The sequence below is a fragment of the Podarcis bocagei genome (genome assembly GCF_964188305.1).
Source record: "Podarcis bocagei genome assembly, chromosome: 13".
NCBI classification, from domain to species: Eukaryota; Metazoa; Chordata; class Lepidosauria; order Squamata; family Lacertidae; genus Podarcis; species Podarcis bocagei.
Window position 1 is genome coordinate 36,160,552 of NC_138138.1, and position 20,462 is coordinate 36,181,013.

The following is a 20,462-nucleotide window of genomic DNA, read 5'->3' on the forward strand; positions in this document are numbered from 1 at the left end:
GCTCACTTCCTTAGTAGCATGGCATGTTATCCTCAGCTGACAGATCTATCTATCTGTCTATCTCACATAGGCTCTTCTAGATTGGGCCCTGAATCTGTTGCAGCAAAGAGCAACAACCCAGCTATTCCACTGGAATGTCTCTACAGAAGACACCTGGTTTTACATCCCGGTGCACCACAATCTGAAAACAGAAGAAATAATTTCAAGATAATTTGTATCACATCAAGGTCACTGCAACACAATGCAGCTTCACTTAATGAACCAAGCACGTGAGCCAAACCAGTTATGAGGGGGGTGCAAGTCAGATGGCAACAGGGTCACAAAAAATGCCTTCCAACTTTGCAATTAGGCAGATTTCACAAATGAATGCCCCCCCCCGCCTCCATGTGCAAAACAGCCAGCCTTTCTCCACCAAATGTGTGACATCACCTCACTGCACTACTTCCTTAGCTGAGATGGTTTTTAGCAAGAATGTAAGTCAGAAGCAAAAACACACAGAAAACAAGGCACCTTATCCTCTGGATCTCGAAGAGAAACTTTTGACTACACCCAATTTCTGACTGCACACGTTCTTGACGCTTCAAAGTAAGACAACACACTCTTAACTGGCAAGAACCTTTGGGCCACCAAATAGGCCAGAACAGAAGCTTCAGGATTTTTTTATTTTTAAAAGTATCCCTCATGACTAACTCTGTTCTAAAGTCAGTAAGATGTAGTTAATACTACTAAAGCAGAGGTTTCTTGAATAAAAAAAAACTTTTTCTGATTTCTTCCCTAACATTTATTAAAAGCTGAGTTAGAGCCACTTCTAGTTTTTTCCCCTGCATAAAAGCTTTTGAAAACTCTCCTGCTGCAACAGCTAATATGCCCCCGTTTACCCCTTACTAGCCTTCTCCTAGACCTCTTGTGACATACAGGCAACTCCCCATATACGAGGGGTTACGTTTTGAGGCACCACAATGTAAGTGAAATCACATATATTGGGAACACCATTGAAAAAGCCTCTGGGAACCCTTGAAAAACCATTAAAGTAGAAGGCAGAGATGGGGGAAGGGTTTCATTGTTTCATCCTGTTCATCTGAAAAACACCACATGACTCTTGATAAAGTTAGTGCTTTATAAAAATCCCAGAAACACAGACACAAAAAACTGATCTTCCCCTGTTGCCCACAAAACCACCCGCCTGGGTCCATTCACAGAGTCCTCATCTCCCTGTGAGTGCCGTGCTCAGCTGATCACAAGTCCATCATTCTTTCCCAGATTGAAGGAACCAAGTGGGGCGGGCTTCAGATCAGGACACTAGAGACAGGGACTTTGGTGGGTCGCCCACCCTGAGGAACAACAATGCGATCTTCGCCTTCAGGTGACTCGTGAAATTGCCCTGCAGGGAGAAAGAGCATGACAGGGTCAAGAGGGGTTTGTCCAAAGAGGCTGCGCCAACCTCACGTTAGAGGAAAGGAGGCTCCTGATTGCTTGTCCTCCCATGACTTCCTACATGGTCATGCACACTTCCTAACACACAGGACTTATCAAGACTTAAGACATGTGCCACCCCTGCTACTCAGAAATTGCTCTTTCTTGTCGCTACTCAGCTGCAGCCACTACAGCAAAGTGATGAGGTGAAACTCTGGCAGAAGCCAAAAGCTTGCTCATATAATTGCCCAAAAAGGTTTTTCCGGGGGGACAAGGCATTCTAAATCAAAAAGATGCTTCCAAAGTGAGGTGATAACAATTGCTGCCCCTGACAAACACTTGTTGGGCAATTTAAAATCACACAGGGAAGCTCCCTGGACACCCACATTTGTGGGACGCCTTCCCTTTCCATCCTAACTCATAACTGGCTGTTACACCAGACCACCCTCTTTTCCCAGGAAAGTTCTATCGTGCCACAGGAGATGAGTGGCTTCCTCATGACACACAGCCACTAATAAAGCAACCCACAATCATTTTTACTACTGGGGTGCATGTTTGGTGCAGCAGTTCCATGCCAGGCTTCACAGACCTTAACATCTCAACTCTGACTGGCCAATGGAGGGAAGAGGTTTTACCTTGTACATACAGCTCTGTGCGCTTACGGTCTGCCTGGATGAAGCAAGCCGTAGCCAGGAAGAAGCCGCCACCAATAACTCCCACAAAGGCACAGACCATAAGCGCATATTCAAGGCTTCGGAACTGCGACAGGAATGTTTGGGGGCGATCATCTTGGATTCGGTCACTGATCTGGAAAAGGGATTCAGCAAAAGAACATGCACACCATTATGCAGTGTCAAGTGGAGCGGCACAACCAATAGGAAAGCTGGCAGAATTGGAAATTGGTGGTGTTATTTATTGCTTGTGCTATTTCCTAGCACATAGCATTGCTGAGGCAATGAGTGGCAAAACCCATCCCTACCTCTCAACCTCTCTCTCTCTCTCTCTCTCTCTCCTGGTCTGTAGTGTGCTGTTGCTCAAAACTTGCTTAAAGGAAGCGGAGATGCAGTAGTTCTAATCCAACAAAATTCTTTCCAACATGTAGAAAGCAGAGTATCCGCTAATGCAGTATGTATTATTTATACTGATGCTGGCTTTTAACAAGAATGACTACGAAGTGGTTGACAGGCAATAGAAGTATTTTAACATTTTTCAAAGCCACACAGTAAAAGCATATAAAATAAAAAATTATTTAATACAAATTTGAGAGCACACTTCCAGTTAACTCTCATAAGACCTGGCAAGATAAACACATTTTTACATGCCTCCAAACACAGCTTGGCAGGCAACATACAAGAAACATTTGGAGTCGCTATTAAGAAGGCCCTGCTCCCAAATGGAAAACAGTCTGTTCTTAAGATGATCACCCCTGGAGCAGAGCTTCAACAGCTTAGGTCCTGGGAGGTTAATATTGCACAAGGTTGCAATGCATCAATTTCCCTCGACCTGAACAAATATTGCAGGATCAGCCTGGGCTCTTTTGGCCCAAGAAATACAGCTGTGTGAGCCTTGCAAGGTATGATCTAAATGCTGGGAAAGAGCAAGTGGCTGATGGCAGAGAAAAGAGGAGCTGCTTGATGGGTAGAATGCCTCGGAAGTCGCAAGCTTTGAAAAGCTGACCAGAAGTGTCTTCTCGCTGTCCAAGCACTTACCAGGCCAATGAGATAAGGGCTCCCAGCATCACCCAGAAGATGCGACAGCAGGATCTGGAAAGCTTCAGCTGTGGATCGGCGTGTGGGGATGACAACATACTGGGAAGAGAATACAGCTGATTTACTGGTGCCCTCTGCTGGACAGCGAACAAGTTTTAAGGTCGCTTCCCCACATAACTAAAAAGCCATTACAAGCCACTCTCTCACTCACATTGCTAAACCTCTTCTGGTTGCCCTTTACCTTGCTCCTTTTTTATTCTATACCCACTTTGGTGTCATACACACTCTTGCCAACTGAGGATTTCACTTAGCACATTTGACAAAGGAGCCCAGAAGCCCCCAGAAGCTCATGTAGTCCTCTGTAGAAAAGCAGCACAGAGGTGCAGTCCTGTACACCATGCCAACTGCCATGCCAGATAGCAATTGTGGTGGCATAAATATACAGTGGTGCCTCGCAAGACGAAAAGAATCCGTTCTGTGATTCTCTTCGTCTAGCAGTTTTTTCGTCTTGCGAAGCAAGCCCATTGACGGATTAGCGGATTAGCGCTATTAGCGGCTTCTAGCGGCTTATCTGTTGATCGGATCAGCTGATAAGCGGCTTAGCGGCTTAGCAAAGGGGGGGGGGAGGGAAAAAAACCAGCAGGAACTCGCAAGACATTGTCATCTTGCGAAGCAAGCCCATGGGAAATTCGTTTTGCGAAGCACCTCCAAAACGGAAAACTCTTTCGTCTAGCGAGTTTTCCGTCTTGTGAGGCATTCGTCTTGCGGGGCACCACTGTATACCCATGAACCATTGCACCAGTGGATCTATGACACAGTGGCACAGCCAAAATGGGACAGGGATTTGGGCAGCACAAGGGAGGAGAAACCATCATGTTGGAGCTGTAAGAAACACTACGCTGACTACCCTGCTATTTGCCTTGGGCACAGGAGCCCTGGAGGGATGCCCAAGGTGCACGCTCGCAGCAATACTTCTACCTCCTCCCTAGAGTAGGCCAGAATTATTGTTTCATTAGAGGGAAAGAGATTTGCCTGAGGATATCTTGTGAATTCTCAGCAGAACTAAGTTTAAAAAAACAAACAAAGCCACTGTCAATGGACAGTTAAACCCAGGGCTGACTCATTCTGCTTGATTTTCTCTGGCTACCACCACATGGGAAAGCAAACGAGAACGGTGCAATTCTGCAACTGAAATAAAAGTCTAGAGTTTTGCACACTGCCTCTTCCCCACAGTCTCACCAGAAGGATGTCCGCCACTATGGCCCAGTTGAGGGAGAGGAAGGTCTCACCAATGAAGATAAATACCTGCAGAGGAAGGAGGGGTGAAGAGGAGAGACGACATTATTTTTCTTTTTAAAATCCTTTTATTTATTTTTTAAGATTCCAAAGCAGTGTACAAAAGTTTAAAAAGCACAGGATGGGCAGTGGTGGGACAGGCAACGGTACCCACCATGCCACACCATGGACACTGCCACAAGAAAGCTGGCAGCACCCTTGGGGGTTGTACCAAATTAACAAGTGAAACTTGGGGAGAACTCACGTAGGTGGCAACGATGCTCTGCTTAGCAGTCACCACTGCCAGGAACAGGAAGGGGACAGAGCCCAGCAGTCCAGTTGCACACACCAGGGGATCAGCACGAGGGTTGGTGCGGCGCCAGCGCCGGGAAATCTCCACCCCAGCACTGACACCCAGCACACCAGTCACGCAAGTGATGACACCAAAGGTGAGGCTGCAGAGATAATGATACAAAGCATTCATAAAAGCACCACAGAGAAGGCTCAGGGCACTTTACATATGGTACCCCACATTGCAGATGGGAGGATGAGAGACAGTAGCATGCCAAGGCCATCTACCAAGTTTACAGCAGGGGCAAGATTCAAGGTTTGGGGCATCCCCATTTGTGACAGTCTCTTAGCCCCTATACTACAAACAGCTCAAAGTTAAGAAACACAGAGGTGTCAAAAGACAGCAGTGGTGAACCTCCACTACTGAACCAAGTGTTCCTCAAGAGAGAGCTGAACTGATGTCTTGACTAAGGGCTTTCTCAGCTACTAACTCACCTATCAGAGTCAGAAGCATGTCCTGAGGGAGAAGGCTGGAGAGTGCCAGCGGCCAGGCGTGAGCGGTACAGGAAAGTTGGTGTCCACAGAGCCAGGGAGCCTGTTACAAAGGCCACAGCTGTGAAGCCTAGCGATGACAATATGAAACTGCGACTGTCCGGGGCGGGGGGGGGGGGAGAGAGAGAGAGAGAGGAAATGTGAGCATCAAACAATAGCCCTAATCATTCCTGCAGTTGAGCAATTGGAACCATCACAGCTATTGCCACAAACATAACTTTCCTATGACCTCACATATAATGCTCTACAAGAGAGTTGGCTCACCCATTCAGCTGCAAAAATACAGAGAAATCAAAGTATAGGCAACCAGGGATGAGCCAGTCCTTAGAAACACTCAGCCAGCCCATGGCAGGATCTCTTTTAGGTCACGGTTTGCCCACCTGTAATAGTGGTGGCACAAGTAGCAAGGTGTTCTCCAGCTCAGGAGGTTACTAGGAGAAAAAAACCATACCAGGGAACTGCAACTGGGGGCAATTTGTGAAACACAGTGTGTAGGGTGCCACTGCCTCCTACAGAGAACATTACTGATGGCACAGTTATCACATCTGCAGAGAGCCGCAACCCTAGGCCTAAAGCCAGGGCAGGGAAGAACATTTTCTGTCAAGGGCTTCATATTATTTGATATGCCAGGTGGGGTCAGGGCCAGAGGCAATGATGGACAAGGCTATCCCTTTCCCCTCTTCTTCTTCTCACCTTGTTTCCTATCTAGCAGGTTACTGCAGTGAGGACAGAGCACTCTTATCAGAGTTGCAGACTGATCACTTTCAGAGGGCTTTTATCTCTTCCTCACTCCATTTCGCCCTTCCCCTAGTCCCCATTTCCCCACTCCGGCAGTGGCAGACTTTGGGCCCTCAAACTTCAGCAGTGCCCTGGATGCTAAAACCTGGCGCCCCCTGCCTGTCACAGAATTGTTCTACACACAATCTACATCATTGTTTTGGTGCTCCCTGCAGAGCAGTGCCCAGTACAAACACACCAGTCACACTACCCTAAAACCACCTCTACCTCAGGACTTCTTTTCTCCAATCATATGAAGCTGAGAGCCTCGTGAAATTAGGCCAAAAGCTGCATAATGGGCCTTGGACCACAGGCTCCCCACCCCTGTCTTAAAGCAACTCCTTTTCAAGGGTTCCACTTTCAATGAACAACTACTGCACTGGCCTGTTGGCTCTTATTATGTAACAAAGAATGTCGGGGCACTTTCTCGTGGATTAAACAAGTCACAGACCAGGCCTGCTGGACCTGGTGCAATTTGAACACACACCCTAGAACACATCTCAACATCTGCTTATAACTGCAGGGGAAGACTAATAATAGTGGACAAGCTTATGCTCAAGGGAACCTTCGCTACCATTACCAATTTCCTTAATTAAGTTCCCCAATACTCTGAGGAACCAAATTTCAAAACCACCTCCATAAAGCACTCTGGACAGGTACCTGTCAGTCTTGCTTTGAAAGCCCCCACAAGAAAGATGACTGTACATTTTCCCTAAGTGGTTTGTTTTGCTTCTCAGTTTCTTGTCCTTTATCACTAAAGAGAATATCTACACTGATCTGGAATCAATGAAACTAGGGCAAGGAAGCTATTCCAGAATGGAAAGGTGGGATGTGGCCTACATTGCAGCAGTACATTAAATGGCACCCATTACTCACTTGCGGCTCAGGGCCCGCAGGTCAGCTACCCAGGAAGTATATTGCAGAGGGGCATCTGAGTGCGTCTCCACAGTTCCTCGAGGCGGCTCCCGCACCACAGTTATCAACAGTATCACCGCCAACGCCCCCAGGGCTGGCGTCACCTGTATGAGAAGATAATGATCTAAGTTGGAGGCATTCTAAACAGAAGAAAATAAAAACATGTGTGCATAGGTGCACAGAAGAAAAGCTTACTACAATGTGATGAAGAAGAGCTGAACTGCAACATGAACATAAGGCAACAAACACTAACCAGTACAATTGTATCCCCATCCTACTCACCCGCAGGGCCCAATGCCAGTCTTCAGCCACATCTTTCACCTTTGAACCCACTATGTAGCCCAGTCCACTGCAGGTGAAAAGGGAGAACAGTCAGACCCACACTCAGGCAGGCTCACCTCTTTCTGTGAAAGCCAATTAGGTTTGGTCATTGCAGCAATGGGGGAATGCCAGAGGTCAGCGGCAGAGTGCCTGCCTTGCATGCAGAAAACCCCAGGTTCACTTTCCAGCATCTCCAGATAGGGCTGGGAAAAGAGCCCTGCTTGAAACCCTGGAGAGCTGCTGCCAGTCAGTGTAGACAATACTGAGCTAAATGGGCCAATGGTCTGAATCAGTTATATAAGGCAGCTTCCTATGCTCCTATTCCATGCCTTATGAACACACACATCTTGCTTTGATTGTTGCATAAGGCTGATTGCCAATTTACAGTAAACAGATGAGTATCTCTAGTTCAACTTCACTACAGTGCATACCCCGCCCTGAAACAGACCACAGGGTGTTCGCACCTGCCCACAGGTATGGCGAAGTAGAAGATGCTCAGCATGCGGGATCGCCGGTCACCCACAAACAGATCAGCAATAATGGTGGGGGCAATAGTTGAGTAGCTGGCCTCTCCCACACCCACCATGCCTCGTGTCAGCAGCAACAGCCAGAACATCTAATGTGGAGAAAACAAACAATAAACTGAGGAGATGGAATAGTGTAGCTATAAATCTGAAACACACCCCTAAAGAACCTCAGGGCATGCAGTCATGTAGGGGTGCAAAGAATACTTTGTAAAGTATTCTTAACCCCTTCTCAGAATTACAGTTCCTAGGATTCCTTGTTTGGTAAGTGTGAATGTCAAGAACAGGTTTCAAACCTGTTCAGCAATACTTTATAAATAGCCACTTTTCTGTGGCTTGTGACAAGTAAGAATCTCCTCTAGTCAATCAGGCACAAGGCCTTCCAAAACAGTTTCTTGCCAGCTAGCAAATGTTTGTGATTTTATCCAGAGTTCAGCTTAATGACACAGAGCTTAAACTGAAGGAAAGCCTTGCACCTTCCCAATCTCAAGAGGACAGCTGTGCCAGATCTCCCCTGCCCCATAAGCCTCAGTGCTGGGGGGTGGAAGGGAAGACACACAGATCCCAAACCCAAAGTTCTTCCCCATGCCTGGGTGAAAACTAATCTACAGAATCTTCTCCCCTGCCCCCATACCTCCTTGGGAATGTAGCTGCTCCCCAGCGTCACTATTGACCAGAAGGTGATCCCAATGCACATCAGGTATTTGCGATTATAGCGATCCCCCAGGTAACCGAAAATTGGTGCAAGTACCATATAGCTACTAATAAAAACTGAGAAGAAAGAAATAATTATTCCCAGTGGCAAACACTCCTGCTTCAATAGCACTGCCCTTACAAAGTGCCTGGTGGGGAAGAACCAAGCCCCACCACCCTACTCACCTGTTTGTAGGAGCCCTGATTTGCTATCATCAATTGCAAAAAATGCCTCAATGTCAGGAAGAACGCCTGAGGTAAGGAAGAAGGATCACAGTGTTAATACTGAGGAAAGACAACTAAGTATCCTCACCCCAAAACAATCTATCATGCCCTTCATTATCTAAAGTTAAGGATTGTTGTGGGTGGGGAGAAAATCAACCCCTCATCGCTTTAAAACTTACAGTGCCCACCCACCTGACACAGCTGGGAAGAGAAGTTCCAGCTACAGTCTCATAGCACCCCAGCACCCTTACCAGCCACAGTGAAGCGGTCCATGTAGTTCAGTAGGTTAACAAAGCAGAGAACTCCCACAATGAAGCCAGCCCGTGTAGAGGAGATGCCTGTGAGGGTCTGTACCTCTTCTTCCCCTTCATGCCCAGTTTGCAGACCATCCTTTCCCTCTTCCTCTGTGTCATCTGCCTGGGTCAGGATTGGGGCCGTATCCACGTAAGGTTGCCGCTGAGATGCCATGGCCAGCGGCAAGAAGAACCCACTAGAGAGACAATATGAGATAGCCAGCCCCTTACAAACCCTAAAGAACTGCAGGGGAGAGCAGCAAATCTTATGGCAGTTACAGAAGAACTTAACTAGGGCGAGAAAAAGAACCAGAAGAAGACGACGACGACGACCAGAAGAGAAGGCCAGTCAGTAACACAAAGGCAAAACACACCCACTGTTCAGCATTAGATTCTTATTTCCCACTCCCTTATTTATTTATTGTTATTATTATTATTACATACATATATTGCTATAATGTAAACAAAGCCAAAGATGAATTTAAGGGTAGCTACTCCTCAGAGTCACATCTCAGACTGAAGGGAGAAAAATGACAACAGGCCCCTTACCCCACCAAGCCTGACCTCACCCTAAAGCTGTAATTAACCTGTAGCCCCCACCCGCAAACGGCCCCCTTTCGCCTCTCCCAATTCTAACCTGAGAGTTACCCAGGGAGGGAGTCCCGTCACCCGCTCTCCCCGGCCCTACCAAGGCCCCTCCAGCATCTCACACGCCGCCCTCCCCGGCGACGGACGTACCCTGCCTGCCACCCCCTCCCCACTCGCCGGAGCGGCTCGGCGGGATCACGTGACGGCTCTTTTCCTTGCCCTCCTTTCACGAGCTTTGATTATCATGTGACTCTTCTTCGTCCCCGCCCTTTCCGCCTCCCGACCCCTGGGTGCCATGGCAACAGAGCCGGTCGCCCGATTGCCTTCCGCGTCACCAATACAAATACAGGACGCGCCGCGCGCTCTCTCCCGCCCCTCAAGACGTCAGAGAGGCTAGTGTGTGTGTGGCGGCGGCAGCGTGGGGGTTACTTCGGTTGTCATAGTTACCAGCCCAAGCCCAGGCTCCCTGCCCCTTCTGTGGAAGTTTGAACGACCCATAACGGGTCCCTGCCCTCCTCGAGGCGCGTTCCTTCGTTGCCATGGTTACCAGAGCGCTGCGGCCTCCCCGCAACACACCTGGCGCCTTGTTTACTGCCGCCGTCTCGCTATCGGGAAAGCAGCCCGCGCGCCTTCCGTCACGTCTCCAAAGCACATTAAACTCCATAATCACTTCCCGTCACACGCCTCCACCCCAAAATCTGTGACAAACACTCCCTTGAGTAAGAGAGGCGACATGATAGACGTTTGCCAACACCGTGCATGGATGGCATGGATAGAGAGATGGGTTTCTCCCTCGCAGCGCTCGTGGGCATCCCTTGACGCTGAACGCTGGGAGAAATCAGGAGCGGCAAAATAAAAAGTACTGAATTTCCCCCAACACACGATTAAAAAGTTTGGAACTCCCACCCGCAGGAGTAAGGAATGGCCACAAACTTGGATGGCTTTAAAAGACTTGTCAGGCAAAGACTTGTCAGGCAAGTTTGTCGAGGACGAGGCTATCAAAATGACTGGGTTCGCCAGCTGCTGGGAACAGGAGACAGGTGATGGGCAGGGTGCTGTGGTGCTCCTGACCTGCTTGCAGGCTTCCCACTGGCCCCTGTGAGGAGAGGATGCTGGACTAGAAATCCGGATCCAGCAGGCACTTGCATTCTTATGAGTCACTATCTTGAACGTGAATGCTTTATGAGAGATCCCACACACAACCAAGAGGATTGGTAACGTCTAGAAGTGGGCAGCGGCGTAGCGTGGGGGGTGCAGGGGGCCCCGGCCGCACCAGGCGCAACATCTGGGGGGGCGCTCGCACTCGCAGCTCTCTGCCCCTACCTGGCTCACTCACTCTCTCTCACTGCAGTGCTGGCTGTGTGAATCCGATCCGAGCCGCTGGGTCACCGCCCACTGTGGAGGGGGTGGGTGCCAGGCGTGCGGTGCGGAGCGCTGAGCGCGGGAGAGAACCACACCAGACCAGACCAGGCAGCAGCAAGAAGAAGCTGGCAGCGGCGGCAGGTTAGGGGTTAGGGGGTGCAAATTACTTGCCTTGCCCCGGGTGCTGACAACCCACGCTACGCCGCTGGAAGTGGGTAACGCTGTTCAGTCTGTTACAAACAAAAGTGGTACCTCAGATGTAATAGGTTTGTTGAGGCACCAGAAATCCTGTTTGTGCAACCATCTAGTCCAAACAAACCTACTCCACAATAACTCTTTTTGTCAGTCTTTCAGGAAGCCATCAGAGCCTTTGTTGTGTTTGATACAACAGACATGCATGGCTACCCTTCTGAAATTTACACCCCAGGTCTTCTCACTGTCATGGCAGTCCCCCCCCCCCCTTTCACACTGCCTGGAAACCAACACTTTTTACAGTCCTGAATTAGTGCGGGTAACAGGGCCAGATTTAGATGAAGAGAGGCCCTAGGCTACTCCACTTGTGAGGCCCCTCCCAATCCCCCACCCTCACAACTGGAAGAAAATGGAAGAAAGTTATAAACAAAATTGAGTGAAGCCAAGGATGACAGGTATTTAAAATCATGCAATTCACAATTTCTCCTCTAAAGGACATCAGAAAACTTCATTAAAATTTGTCACTTTCAGTGTACAGAATGCTCAGTGCAGACAACCTCTCTTGAGACATTGTGGCCCTCAATTCATGTTTAATTCTGTTGAGTCTTGAAAAACTCCTCTCTCTCCCGAGCAGTCAGAGACCATAAAAGCTAAGAAATAGCCACAAGATTGCTTCCACAATAGGAAAGGCCATCTGAAATTTTTTCTTGTGTATAATTTGATAAAGGTCTGTATGAGAGAGTGCTCTGCTGTAAGCCTATGGCTTTGTCTCATGTATAGGTGAAAGTGCAAAAGTTCATCTATAAATTTCAGGTCAGTATCTTCTGAGTGTGCTTCCATCAACAGTTCAACACCTTGCTGAATTTCTTGCTTGGATGCTATCAGGATAGCAAGAATGGAAAACAATTGTGCAACATCCCTGTACAGAGTACTACTTCTTTTTAAGTTGGCGTCAAGTGCTTCAAATATAGGAATAAAGGATTTTATTCTAAACTTATCTCTTGAAGAAAGTGCATCTAAGGCATCAGGTGAACTTCTGTCATTTCTTTGCTGTTCCCTCAATCTTTTTCGCCTTGTTTTGCAGTTAACATTTAGCAAGGTGGCATTTGCTTGCTTCTCAGGCTCATCAAAATCTTCTCTAATTTTCCTTTAAAAATCCACAAGTGAACAGTACAAACTTGCACAAGAACTCAGTAACAGGCCTGATTTCTGAAGGGCTTTTCCGACCTTGTGAAAATGACCTAGTACACAGATTTATATCTCTAAGATATAGACTTTGGCTGTGAACTAGGGCCCCCACAAAAAAAAAATTCAAGTTGGGCCCCAGAGTTTCAAATTGGGCAAATTGAGTCTCATAGTTGCTGGGCCCGAGTTACCCTGCCCTCGCATGAAGTCTTGGGTTTGCAATTTGGGGAGAGGGGAGATTACCCGCTCGGGGGTGGGCGGGCTGGGGAGGCCCCCTAGATTTAGAGGCCCTAGGCTTTAGCCTACTTAGCTTATACATAAATTCGGCACTGGTGGGTAATAAAGTCATCCTAACTCAGATCTGCACAACTCACAACCTGCCAGACTTGGCAGATATTTAAAGGCTGCATTTACTTACCGCCTGGCTGCAAGGGCAAAAATCAAGCTGCCAGTCATTTCGCAAGACAACGTCGTGCACTTCACATAAAACTAAACTGCCTGCAGTCTAAGAAAGATTAAATGAAAACACTTCAGCCAGGCACAAGGCTCTTTTTAAAGTCCCAGGGGAGTTTTATTTTTTGCAACACAACACAACACAACACAACAGTAAATTGTAAAGTGAGGGGTCTGTAAAAAATGTTCTAGTATGGATTGCTGCTGCTCAGGCCAACCATGTCCTTTTCCAAAACATTTTGTTCCATCCCTCTTTTTCACCCTCACGCGTAAGTGTTATGTATGGGGCTAGTGAGTACACTCATTCCTCATTGGGCTTTCCCCCCCATCCCTTCATTTTTTCCTCAAGGCATTTTGTTTCGTAGACTCGGCAAACCTGCTGGTACCAACTTCCAGGGCGTTGATGTAGTGGCGGAGCTTCATGTTCCGGCACCGGGGGTGGAGAGGAGGTGGGGGCGGGACACCCAGCGGGGGGGCCGTCACGATGGCACCCTGGGGATCGCGCTGCCGGGGGCGGTGCGCTCTCCCTGCACTCCTCTTCCTCTGCCAGTGTGTTGATGGCTGTAACTGTCAGAACCAGTACAAGGCAAAGAATACAATGGTGCCCCCATTCAAAGCCAGCCAGACTAGCAATTAAGCCTTAGTCTGTGTATATCCTGTATTGCTGCCCCTCCAAAATCTGTCACCTGAGGCAGATGCCTTATTCTGGCTAAAGGCAGGGTCTGCTCTGCTATTTTTTGTGGTGGGTTGTTTTAATATAGGTTTTAACAAAAAAAAGTCTCAAATTTGGCAGAACTGAAGACGCAAACAACTTTGAAGCCCTTCAAATCACAAAACTGCCTATTTAAAACATTTCACACTTTACAAAATGGGTTTAAGAGTTGCATTGGCCAAGATTAAAACTAGGTGAAAGTATGCTTAAGTAGGGCAAAGCATGCCAAGCTTTAGACAATGAAAAAGTCAACATACAAATTAGGGGCAAAGTCCCTTTTTAAAAAGTAAACTAGTAGCTTGTAACATTTTTCTGAAAAAATAAAATAAATAAAGGGCATGGGAACTTCCTGCCACTCTGTCACCATATATTATCCCAACTCCATTCTAAAAGCTGCCTGCAGTTTTGCAGCCTGAAACCTAAAGCCTGCTAACGTCCGAGAAGAGAAACTTTGGCAGACAGTTTCTTGCAGCATAGCAACAGAGAAAAGCTACCAAAATTCTATGCAGTCATTGAATACCCATGAAGTTGATGCTATGTTTCCACAGAAACACAAATAATCCAATACATATCAGAATCTTTGTCCCCTATGAGTTGCAAGGCCAGAGTTTGTATTCAGAATTAATCCCATTGAACTTCATGGACAAATGCCTAAATAAGTAAACTACAGCTTTGACATACTTTTATGTGAACGACTTTGGACCTAACTTGGAACAGCAGAAAAAATAGGAAGGGAGGCAGAGACAACATCAGGATTCTGGTGGACTGGTTCTGTGTTACTTTGAAAAAATACTGCTTTTTATTAGGATTCATTCCATCTCTCATTTGCTGTAGGGACGACTTCAATAAAAAGGAGGTACAAATCTAGCAATTAAATAACCAAGAGACATTGTTAGGTAAGTTAGATGTACATGGAAGAGTATAGGTAAGATAGTATCTTTTGAGTGCAGCTATGCTATTCACACGCCAACTTATACTCTGCACACATGGATTACAAATTTGCTTTAAAAAGCCATATTCAGGGTGGTGATGCATATAAACAGATATAGACAATGTAATATCCTCCAGATGTTTGGCTACAGGTTCCAGCAGTACCAGCAAGCATGGCCAGTGGTCATGGGAATTTCAGCCTAACAATCCTGGAGGTTGGCTAGCCTTCAAAAAGGAAGTTTGAGAAATCTGGCATAGAAATAAGAGCACTATAATTTTCTAGTAGGGTTTAAAAGACTGCACAGGTCTCAAATAATCCAGTTCTGCTTACTACCACCAAGTAAAGGTAAAGAAGGAAAACGGTAACAGGATTATACAGCATTGTTAAAACAAATGGAAAAGAGCCACTGATTTAAACAAAACAGAATTATTCAGTGCACACTGGCCCTCCAGAATGTGTATTGCTTTCACTATAACTGAGCAGTTTCTTTCCACTCTGCTCAAAGGGGGCCAGTTACAAAATTTGCTTTATTAAATAAGTTTCAGGTAGGTGCATGGAACGTGACACTGGAATGCAGTCATCCCTCCCTGTGTCTGGAACAGACAGAAATTACCACACTCCTATCATGTTTAAGAAGAACAAGGCTGCTTCCCTTGCACTCAGACATTAGACACAATGAAGTCAGTCAGAACACATAGCCCAGGTGAAGCAGTAAAACCCCCTCACGGGAACAGCCTCTTTGAAGAGATGGAAGGATTTCTAGCTCCATACTTCAATGACGTCGCCAGACTCCATTCCTAACTCTTCAGGGGTGCAGGTTCCTGCCAAACGCTGTCCATCAAAATAGAACGCAAGTTTGCATCTGCCGAAACCTTGGGCTTTACGGTAGTGACTCATAAGTTTTTGCAATGGCTCCCACTGCAGGAACAAGAGAGAAGAACAGCTGCAATACTGCCCCACCAACACCAAGTAGCCCTCTGCCCCCAAACCACAGTCTCCTTACCCTCTGGAGGGTAAACTCCATCTGGGAGCTTTTGTCTTTCCCTTGCACCCGGAGCTGAAGGTTTCCACCATCTCTGCTCCCTTGGCTAGTCGTCTCCACCACACAATCTGGAGGAAGTCCACATTACATTGATACACAACCAGCGAGATCAAAACAGCAATCCCCCCACAATGTAATCCTCAATTCCATTGTAGGGTATATTAGGTTGAGAGGCACAGACTGACCCAGCATTATCCCATGAGCTGTATGGGGATTTGAAGCTGGGTTCTCCCCAATCACTTCCGACCACTAGATCACAGATTAGCTCTCATAATGGAAGAGCAGGGTCTGGGAACAAAGCAGGAGCAAGGGGTCCATTGGGAGCGAAAGAAGAAGAAGAAGAAGAAGAAGAAGAAGAAGAAGAAGAAGAGGAGGAGGAGGAGGAGTTTGGATTTGATATCCTGCCTTTCACTCCCCTTCAGGAGTCTCAAAGTGGCTAACATTCTCCTTTCCCTTCCTCCCCCACAACAAACCCTCTGTGAGGTGAGTGGGGCTGAGAGACTTCAAAGAAGTGTGACTGGCCCAAGGTCACCCAGCAGCTGCATGTGGAGGAGCGGAGACGCGAACCCAGTTCCCCAGATTACGAGACTACTGCTCTTAACCACTACACCACACTGGCTCTCAAGAAGGGCATCAGCATCCCCAACTCAGAGGACAAGGATGGCGACAGTCATACAGAGAGACTTAAGGGACTGAAGACCCCCCTGGAAACAAAAAAACCCACCCACTACTCACCGATTATATCAGCCACACCCAGGCCCAGTACACGGGGGGTGGCATCAGCGGCAAGTTCGCGATCTCGGAGCAGGAGAAGTATTCTGTCTTGGTGAACCTTCAGCGTCTGAGCCATGTGCTCAATCACTCGTTGAAGGGGGTCAGTCTATGGGGTGCAAAGTTAAAGGAGTTAGAAAAAACACCATATACCAGGAAAACCCTACCTGCTCAATTGCCCAGGGAGGTTGTTTTTTCCTTCTCTTCCCCAATTCCATTTCCTTTGTGATCTTTAGAGAATTTAAGCCCTGAGGGCAGAACTCTCTTACTGATTTTTATCAGTGTCTCACAAGCCATTTTTTGGCTGAAGATACGAGTAGAAACCCTTCAAACAGAAAACAAACATGTCTCAACACGTATTTATGTTGCTGCAGTAACATCCAGGTCCTGGAAAGTGGACATTTCCCAGTTATCACTATCATCACCATCTTCCTGCCTCCACAAGCCAACACAGCTTTTTTTTTAATGTTTTCAATTATTCTCAGCTGTCTCAGAGGGGTGTTAATATTTTAAATAAGTAAAGATCCCATACTATTCCCGAGAATCACAAAAACATTCACAATTTTAAGCAGGGCTATCAGGAAAAGAGCCATGGAATACTTGTAACAGATGGGAAAGAACAAAGCAGTGGTCAGGCATTTTGACTGCAGTATATAGACTAGGAAGGTAAAAGGTAAAGGGGCCCCTGACCATTAGGTCCAGTCGTGGACAACTCTGGGGTTGCATCGCTCATCTTGCTTTACTGGCCAAGGGAGCCGGCGTACAGCTTCCAGGTCATGTGGCCAGCATGACTAAGCCGCTTCTGGCAAACTCCCAGGGTTTCAGGCAGGAAGTTTCTCCCAATCCTTTCTACTTGGAAATGCCAGAGATATAAGGTGGGACTTGCAGCATGCAAAGCAGATGCTCTTCCCCCAATGGCAACTCACCATCTGAACAGAAACTTTGTAGAGATCAGCCCGACACCGGATCTTTAGCACCAATTCCTGGGACTCGGAGGGCTCAAGGACATCAATCAGGATCACATCATCTCTGAGTTCCTCATCTTGCAAGCTTTTCTTGGCAGCTGAGAGGGAGGATGTCAGATTCCTGAGCTTCTGGTGGAAGTTTCTGAGGAGACAACGGAACAAAAAGAACCCCATAAAACAGGTGGGAATAAGATACCTACATCGCAAGCATACCACCTTAAAAAATTAATCACCATAAACCTTTTGCTGAAAGTAGTTCTGAAAGCCACAAGTCGTGAGTTAGAGGACCAGACCACTGACAGACCAGATTCAAAACACGTCTCTGTCATGGATGATCTATGGGGAACTGGGCTGAGGCATTCTCTGAGCCCCATCTGTTAAATATGTACAGGACAAATTAGCTTAGCAAAGGTGTTCTGGGGACATACACTGTTAGGACTTGGTTAAAAGAAAGAGATGACATAAAGCAGGGATGGGGAGACCTCACCTATGTTTTTTGGCTTCCACCAGTCCCAGGCAGCATGGCTAAAGGTTAGTGTGGATGGAGGAAGCTGTAGTCCAACAGCATCTAGACTAGAGGACTACAGGTTCCCCAACCCCAGGACAAAGTTTTGTAAACCTGAGACACATAGTACAACATATTTCTTTCACTGATCTGCTTGGCTTTATGGGAGTGGACTCTAGCTAATCTAAGCCTCCCACCACCAAGAAACCTGTCTCTCCTTCCCCTCCCAGAAAGCCAAATCTCTTGCAGAGTACAAGAAAACAAAAGCTGGCACAATACATGAGCCAGCTAAATGCACAAAAAGTGGCTTTAGACAGGGGTCAGCAAACTTTTTCAGCCCACTGTCCCTCAGACCTTGTGAGGGGCCGGACTATATTTTTTTTTTGGGGGGTGAACGAATTCCTATGCCCCACAAATAACCCAGAGATGCATTTTAAATAAAAAGACACATTCTACTCATGTAAAAACACGCTGTTTCCCAGACCGTCCACGGGCCGGATTTAGAAGGCGATTGGACCAGATCCGGCCCCCGGGCCTTAGTTTGCCTACCCATGGCTTTAGAAATGTCTTGTGCCTGCCAAATCAGGGTGACTGGGGTTTTTATAGATCCCAATCCTCCCCAACAAGCCTGGAAGGTTTCTCTTTCTCTCCCCCCGCCACACCCCAACACCAATCCACAGAACCCCACTCCCCTTCCAGAGGACCCCAGATTCTTACTTAGCTCCATGGCGTCTTTTCTTGAGCTGCGGTGGAGGTGGCGGTGAAGGGGAAAGAGCTTTACGTCTGTTGAAGGGAGAACCAACAGAGATATGGTTTTAATTGGGAATTCCAGACCAGCTGGTTAGAGGAAGAGAAAGAAGCAGACCTTTTTTCTTGTTCCACTTGCTTTGTAGGAGCCTCTTCCTCTTCTGCCTCTTCCTCATCTGATGTGTCAATGACTTGGGGTTCAGAAGACAGCACTGGGATTTGAACGGGCAGTTTCAGAGACTCAGGGAACAGTTGGAGACTGTTCTGAACCTGTCAAGGGGGGGACGGGAAGAGAGAGAGAGAAAGAAAGAGAAAGGACAAAAAACAACTCAGTTTTTCTCCCCGGACACTTGGACAGGCAGGAAGCAATACTGCTAAGCCGTTTAGAAAAGGACAGTGGATTAGTTTCTGCAAAGGTAGGTGCTAGGACATCAGGGTTCAGTCCAGCCACGAGTGTGTTGGTAGTGAGGAGTGGAGGAAGAGTCTAAATCAAGTAAGCAAAAAATAGGGAATCCCTGGAGCTATTGGGAAGTGAACTAAAATTAAAGCACTCCTGGGTTCTCCTCCTCCCAGCACAGAAAAAGAAGTTGAGCAGGCGAGAACAGGGTGGGGAGCATGCTGCCTTATGCTTGTTTGGGGGGGGGGGACTGGATATAATAATGCTGTAACAACAGCGAAGGCAGAAGGGTTAAGCATTTTGCTTCCGTCATTCACTGAAGAGAAATGAACCTCCACTGAAAGCCCCGAGAGCACGACTCCAATGCAGTTAGCTTTCTTTCCTCCTCCCTCCTCGACCCCTTTTCCTTTCCCGCCTTTTCAGGTCGGGCTGAGGGACTGTCTCGCCGCTGACGTCTGCAAGCCGCCCTGGCAAGTCTTCCTTTTCCCTTTCGGCTGAAGGGGAGAGAGAGAGAGGCGCCCCCGCCGCGCGGCACTCGCCTTGCTGGAGTAAACGGGGACGGCGGCCACGCCGAAGTCCGCTGGGAGGATGCGGCGGCGCTTGATGGGGGGCTTCCTGGGGGTCCCCTCCGGCTCCGAGTCGCTGCTGGAGCAGGGCTCCACCTGCAAGAGGCAACGGGGAAGTGAGGCGGAGGCGCCACGCGAGCGCGAAAGGACCCCACCATCCCTAAACACAGACCCCCTTCCCTCCCGCGCCTATTTACCGTCTCCGCCATGGCAGCGGCATCAAGCTCTTTTTATTGGTTTTGTTTGACAGCCCGCCCCGCTCGCCCCGATTGGTCGTCACGCCCAACGCCTCTGTCCTTCACCGCCACCACCCAATAAGGTTTCGAATCAAGCCGCCTCTTCCGCTGCAGCGCGCAAAGAATTCTGGGAATTGTAGTTTTCCTTGCCCTGCTGCTCCCGAAGTCTTTGGCGTTGTTGTTGTTGTTGATTCCCTCCAGCTGTTTTGGGACTACAATTCCCACCATCCCTGACCACTGGTCCTGTTAGCTAGGGATGATGGGAGTTGTAGTCCCAAAACAGCTAGAGGGCGAAGTTTGGCCCTGTCTGATTTAAGGAGCTGGAAGAGACCTATCCACAAAACCTTAGAGAATTGCTTCCAGTCAGTGTAGACAGTACTGAATTGGATGGGCCAAGAATCTGACAATATAAGGCAGCTTCCTATGTTCCTTTGCATGTTTCTCAGGCTAAAGTGGACATAGAGGTTAATGCTAAAACAAGTAATGGAATAAAATTCAATAAGCACACTGAGCCAAAGATCAATATTCGATAAATAACCACGAACTTGATTATAACAGTTTGGTGCCCGTGTATTAAAAGGTATCAAAGGCTTGAATGTGTTTCAACCTGAAATAGTCTTTTTAACCAGAAAATTGTACCATAATTTTAAAGCAAAGCCACACCTGCAGGTTATTAGAAAACCCATAATAAAAGAGTAAAAAGTCATTCTGCAGTGCCTTAAAAAATGGACACTATATATATTATTGCTCATGTCGATGAAAAGAACATATGTCAACTTACATGGAAATAAGCATGCCATCTAAAATCGGATTGTCTGTTGT

At 47.4% G+C, this 20,462-nt stretch overlaps 2 protein-coding genes across 5 annotated transcripts; both read right to left on the reverse strand.

Moving 5' to 3' along the window:
- Positions 1-1,103: 1,103 nt before the first annotated feature.
- On the reverse strand, positions 1,104-9,871 carry SPNS1 (SPNS lysolipid transporter 1, lysophospholipid). Of its 3 annotated transcripts, none has more exons than XM_081169056.1 (13): positions 9,727-9,871; positions 8,947-9,185; positions 8,657-8,722; positions 8,412-8,548; positions 7,718-7,869; positions 7,215-7,281; positions 6,894-7,036; positions 5,184-5,336; positions 4,663-4,852; positions 4,362-4,427; positions 3,123-3,221; positions 2,049-2,220; positions 1,104-1,381 (listed from the first exon to the last, which is right to left on the reverse strand). In XM_081169056.1, the coding sequence occupies exons 2-13, from the start codon at positions 9,161-9,163 to the stop codon at positions 1,287-1,289; spliced, it is 1,557 nt and encodes a 518-aa protein (XP_081025182.1). In that variant the 5' UTR covers positions 9,164-9,185; positions 9,727-9,871; the 3' UTR covers positions 1,104-1,286. The 3 variants fall into 3 exon arrangements, with proteins under 3 accessions (XP_081025182.1, XP_081025181.1, XP_081025183.1); XM_081169055.1 differs by having other exon boundaries at positions 9,626-9,784; XM_081169057.1 differs by having other exon boundaries at positions 9,637-9,763.
- Positions 9,872-12,862: 2,991 nt separating this feature from the next.
- NFATC2IP (nuclear factor of activated T cells 2 interacting protein) lies at positions 12,863-19,717 on the reverse strand. 2 transcript variants are annotated; one of them, XR_014001849.1, is made up of 9 exons: positions 19,602-19,717; positions 19,378-19,500; positions 18,560-18,711; positions 18,412-18,477; positions 17,151-17,331; positions 16,189-16,333; positions 15,415-15,521; positions 13,878-15,329; positions 12,863-13,792 (listed from the first exon to the last, which is right to left on the reverse strand). XR_014001849.1 is itself a non-coding variant. In XM_081169099.1 (8 exons), the coding sequence occupies exons 1-8, from the start codon at positions 19,611-19,613 to the stop codon at positions 15,171-15,173; spliced, it is 945 nt and encodes a 314-aa protein (XP_081025225.1). In that variant the 5' UTR covers positions 19,614-19,717; the 3' UTR covers positions 12,863-15,170. The 2 variants fall into 2 exon arrangements, 1 of the variants encoding a protein (XP_081025225.1); XM_081169099.1 differs by having other exon boundaries at positions 12,863-15,329.
- Positions 19,718-20,462: the final 745 nt, after the last annotated feature.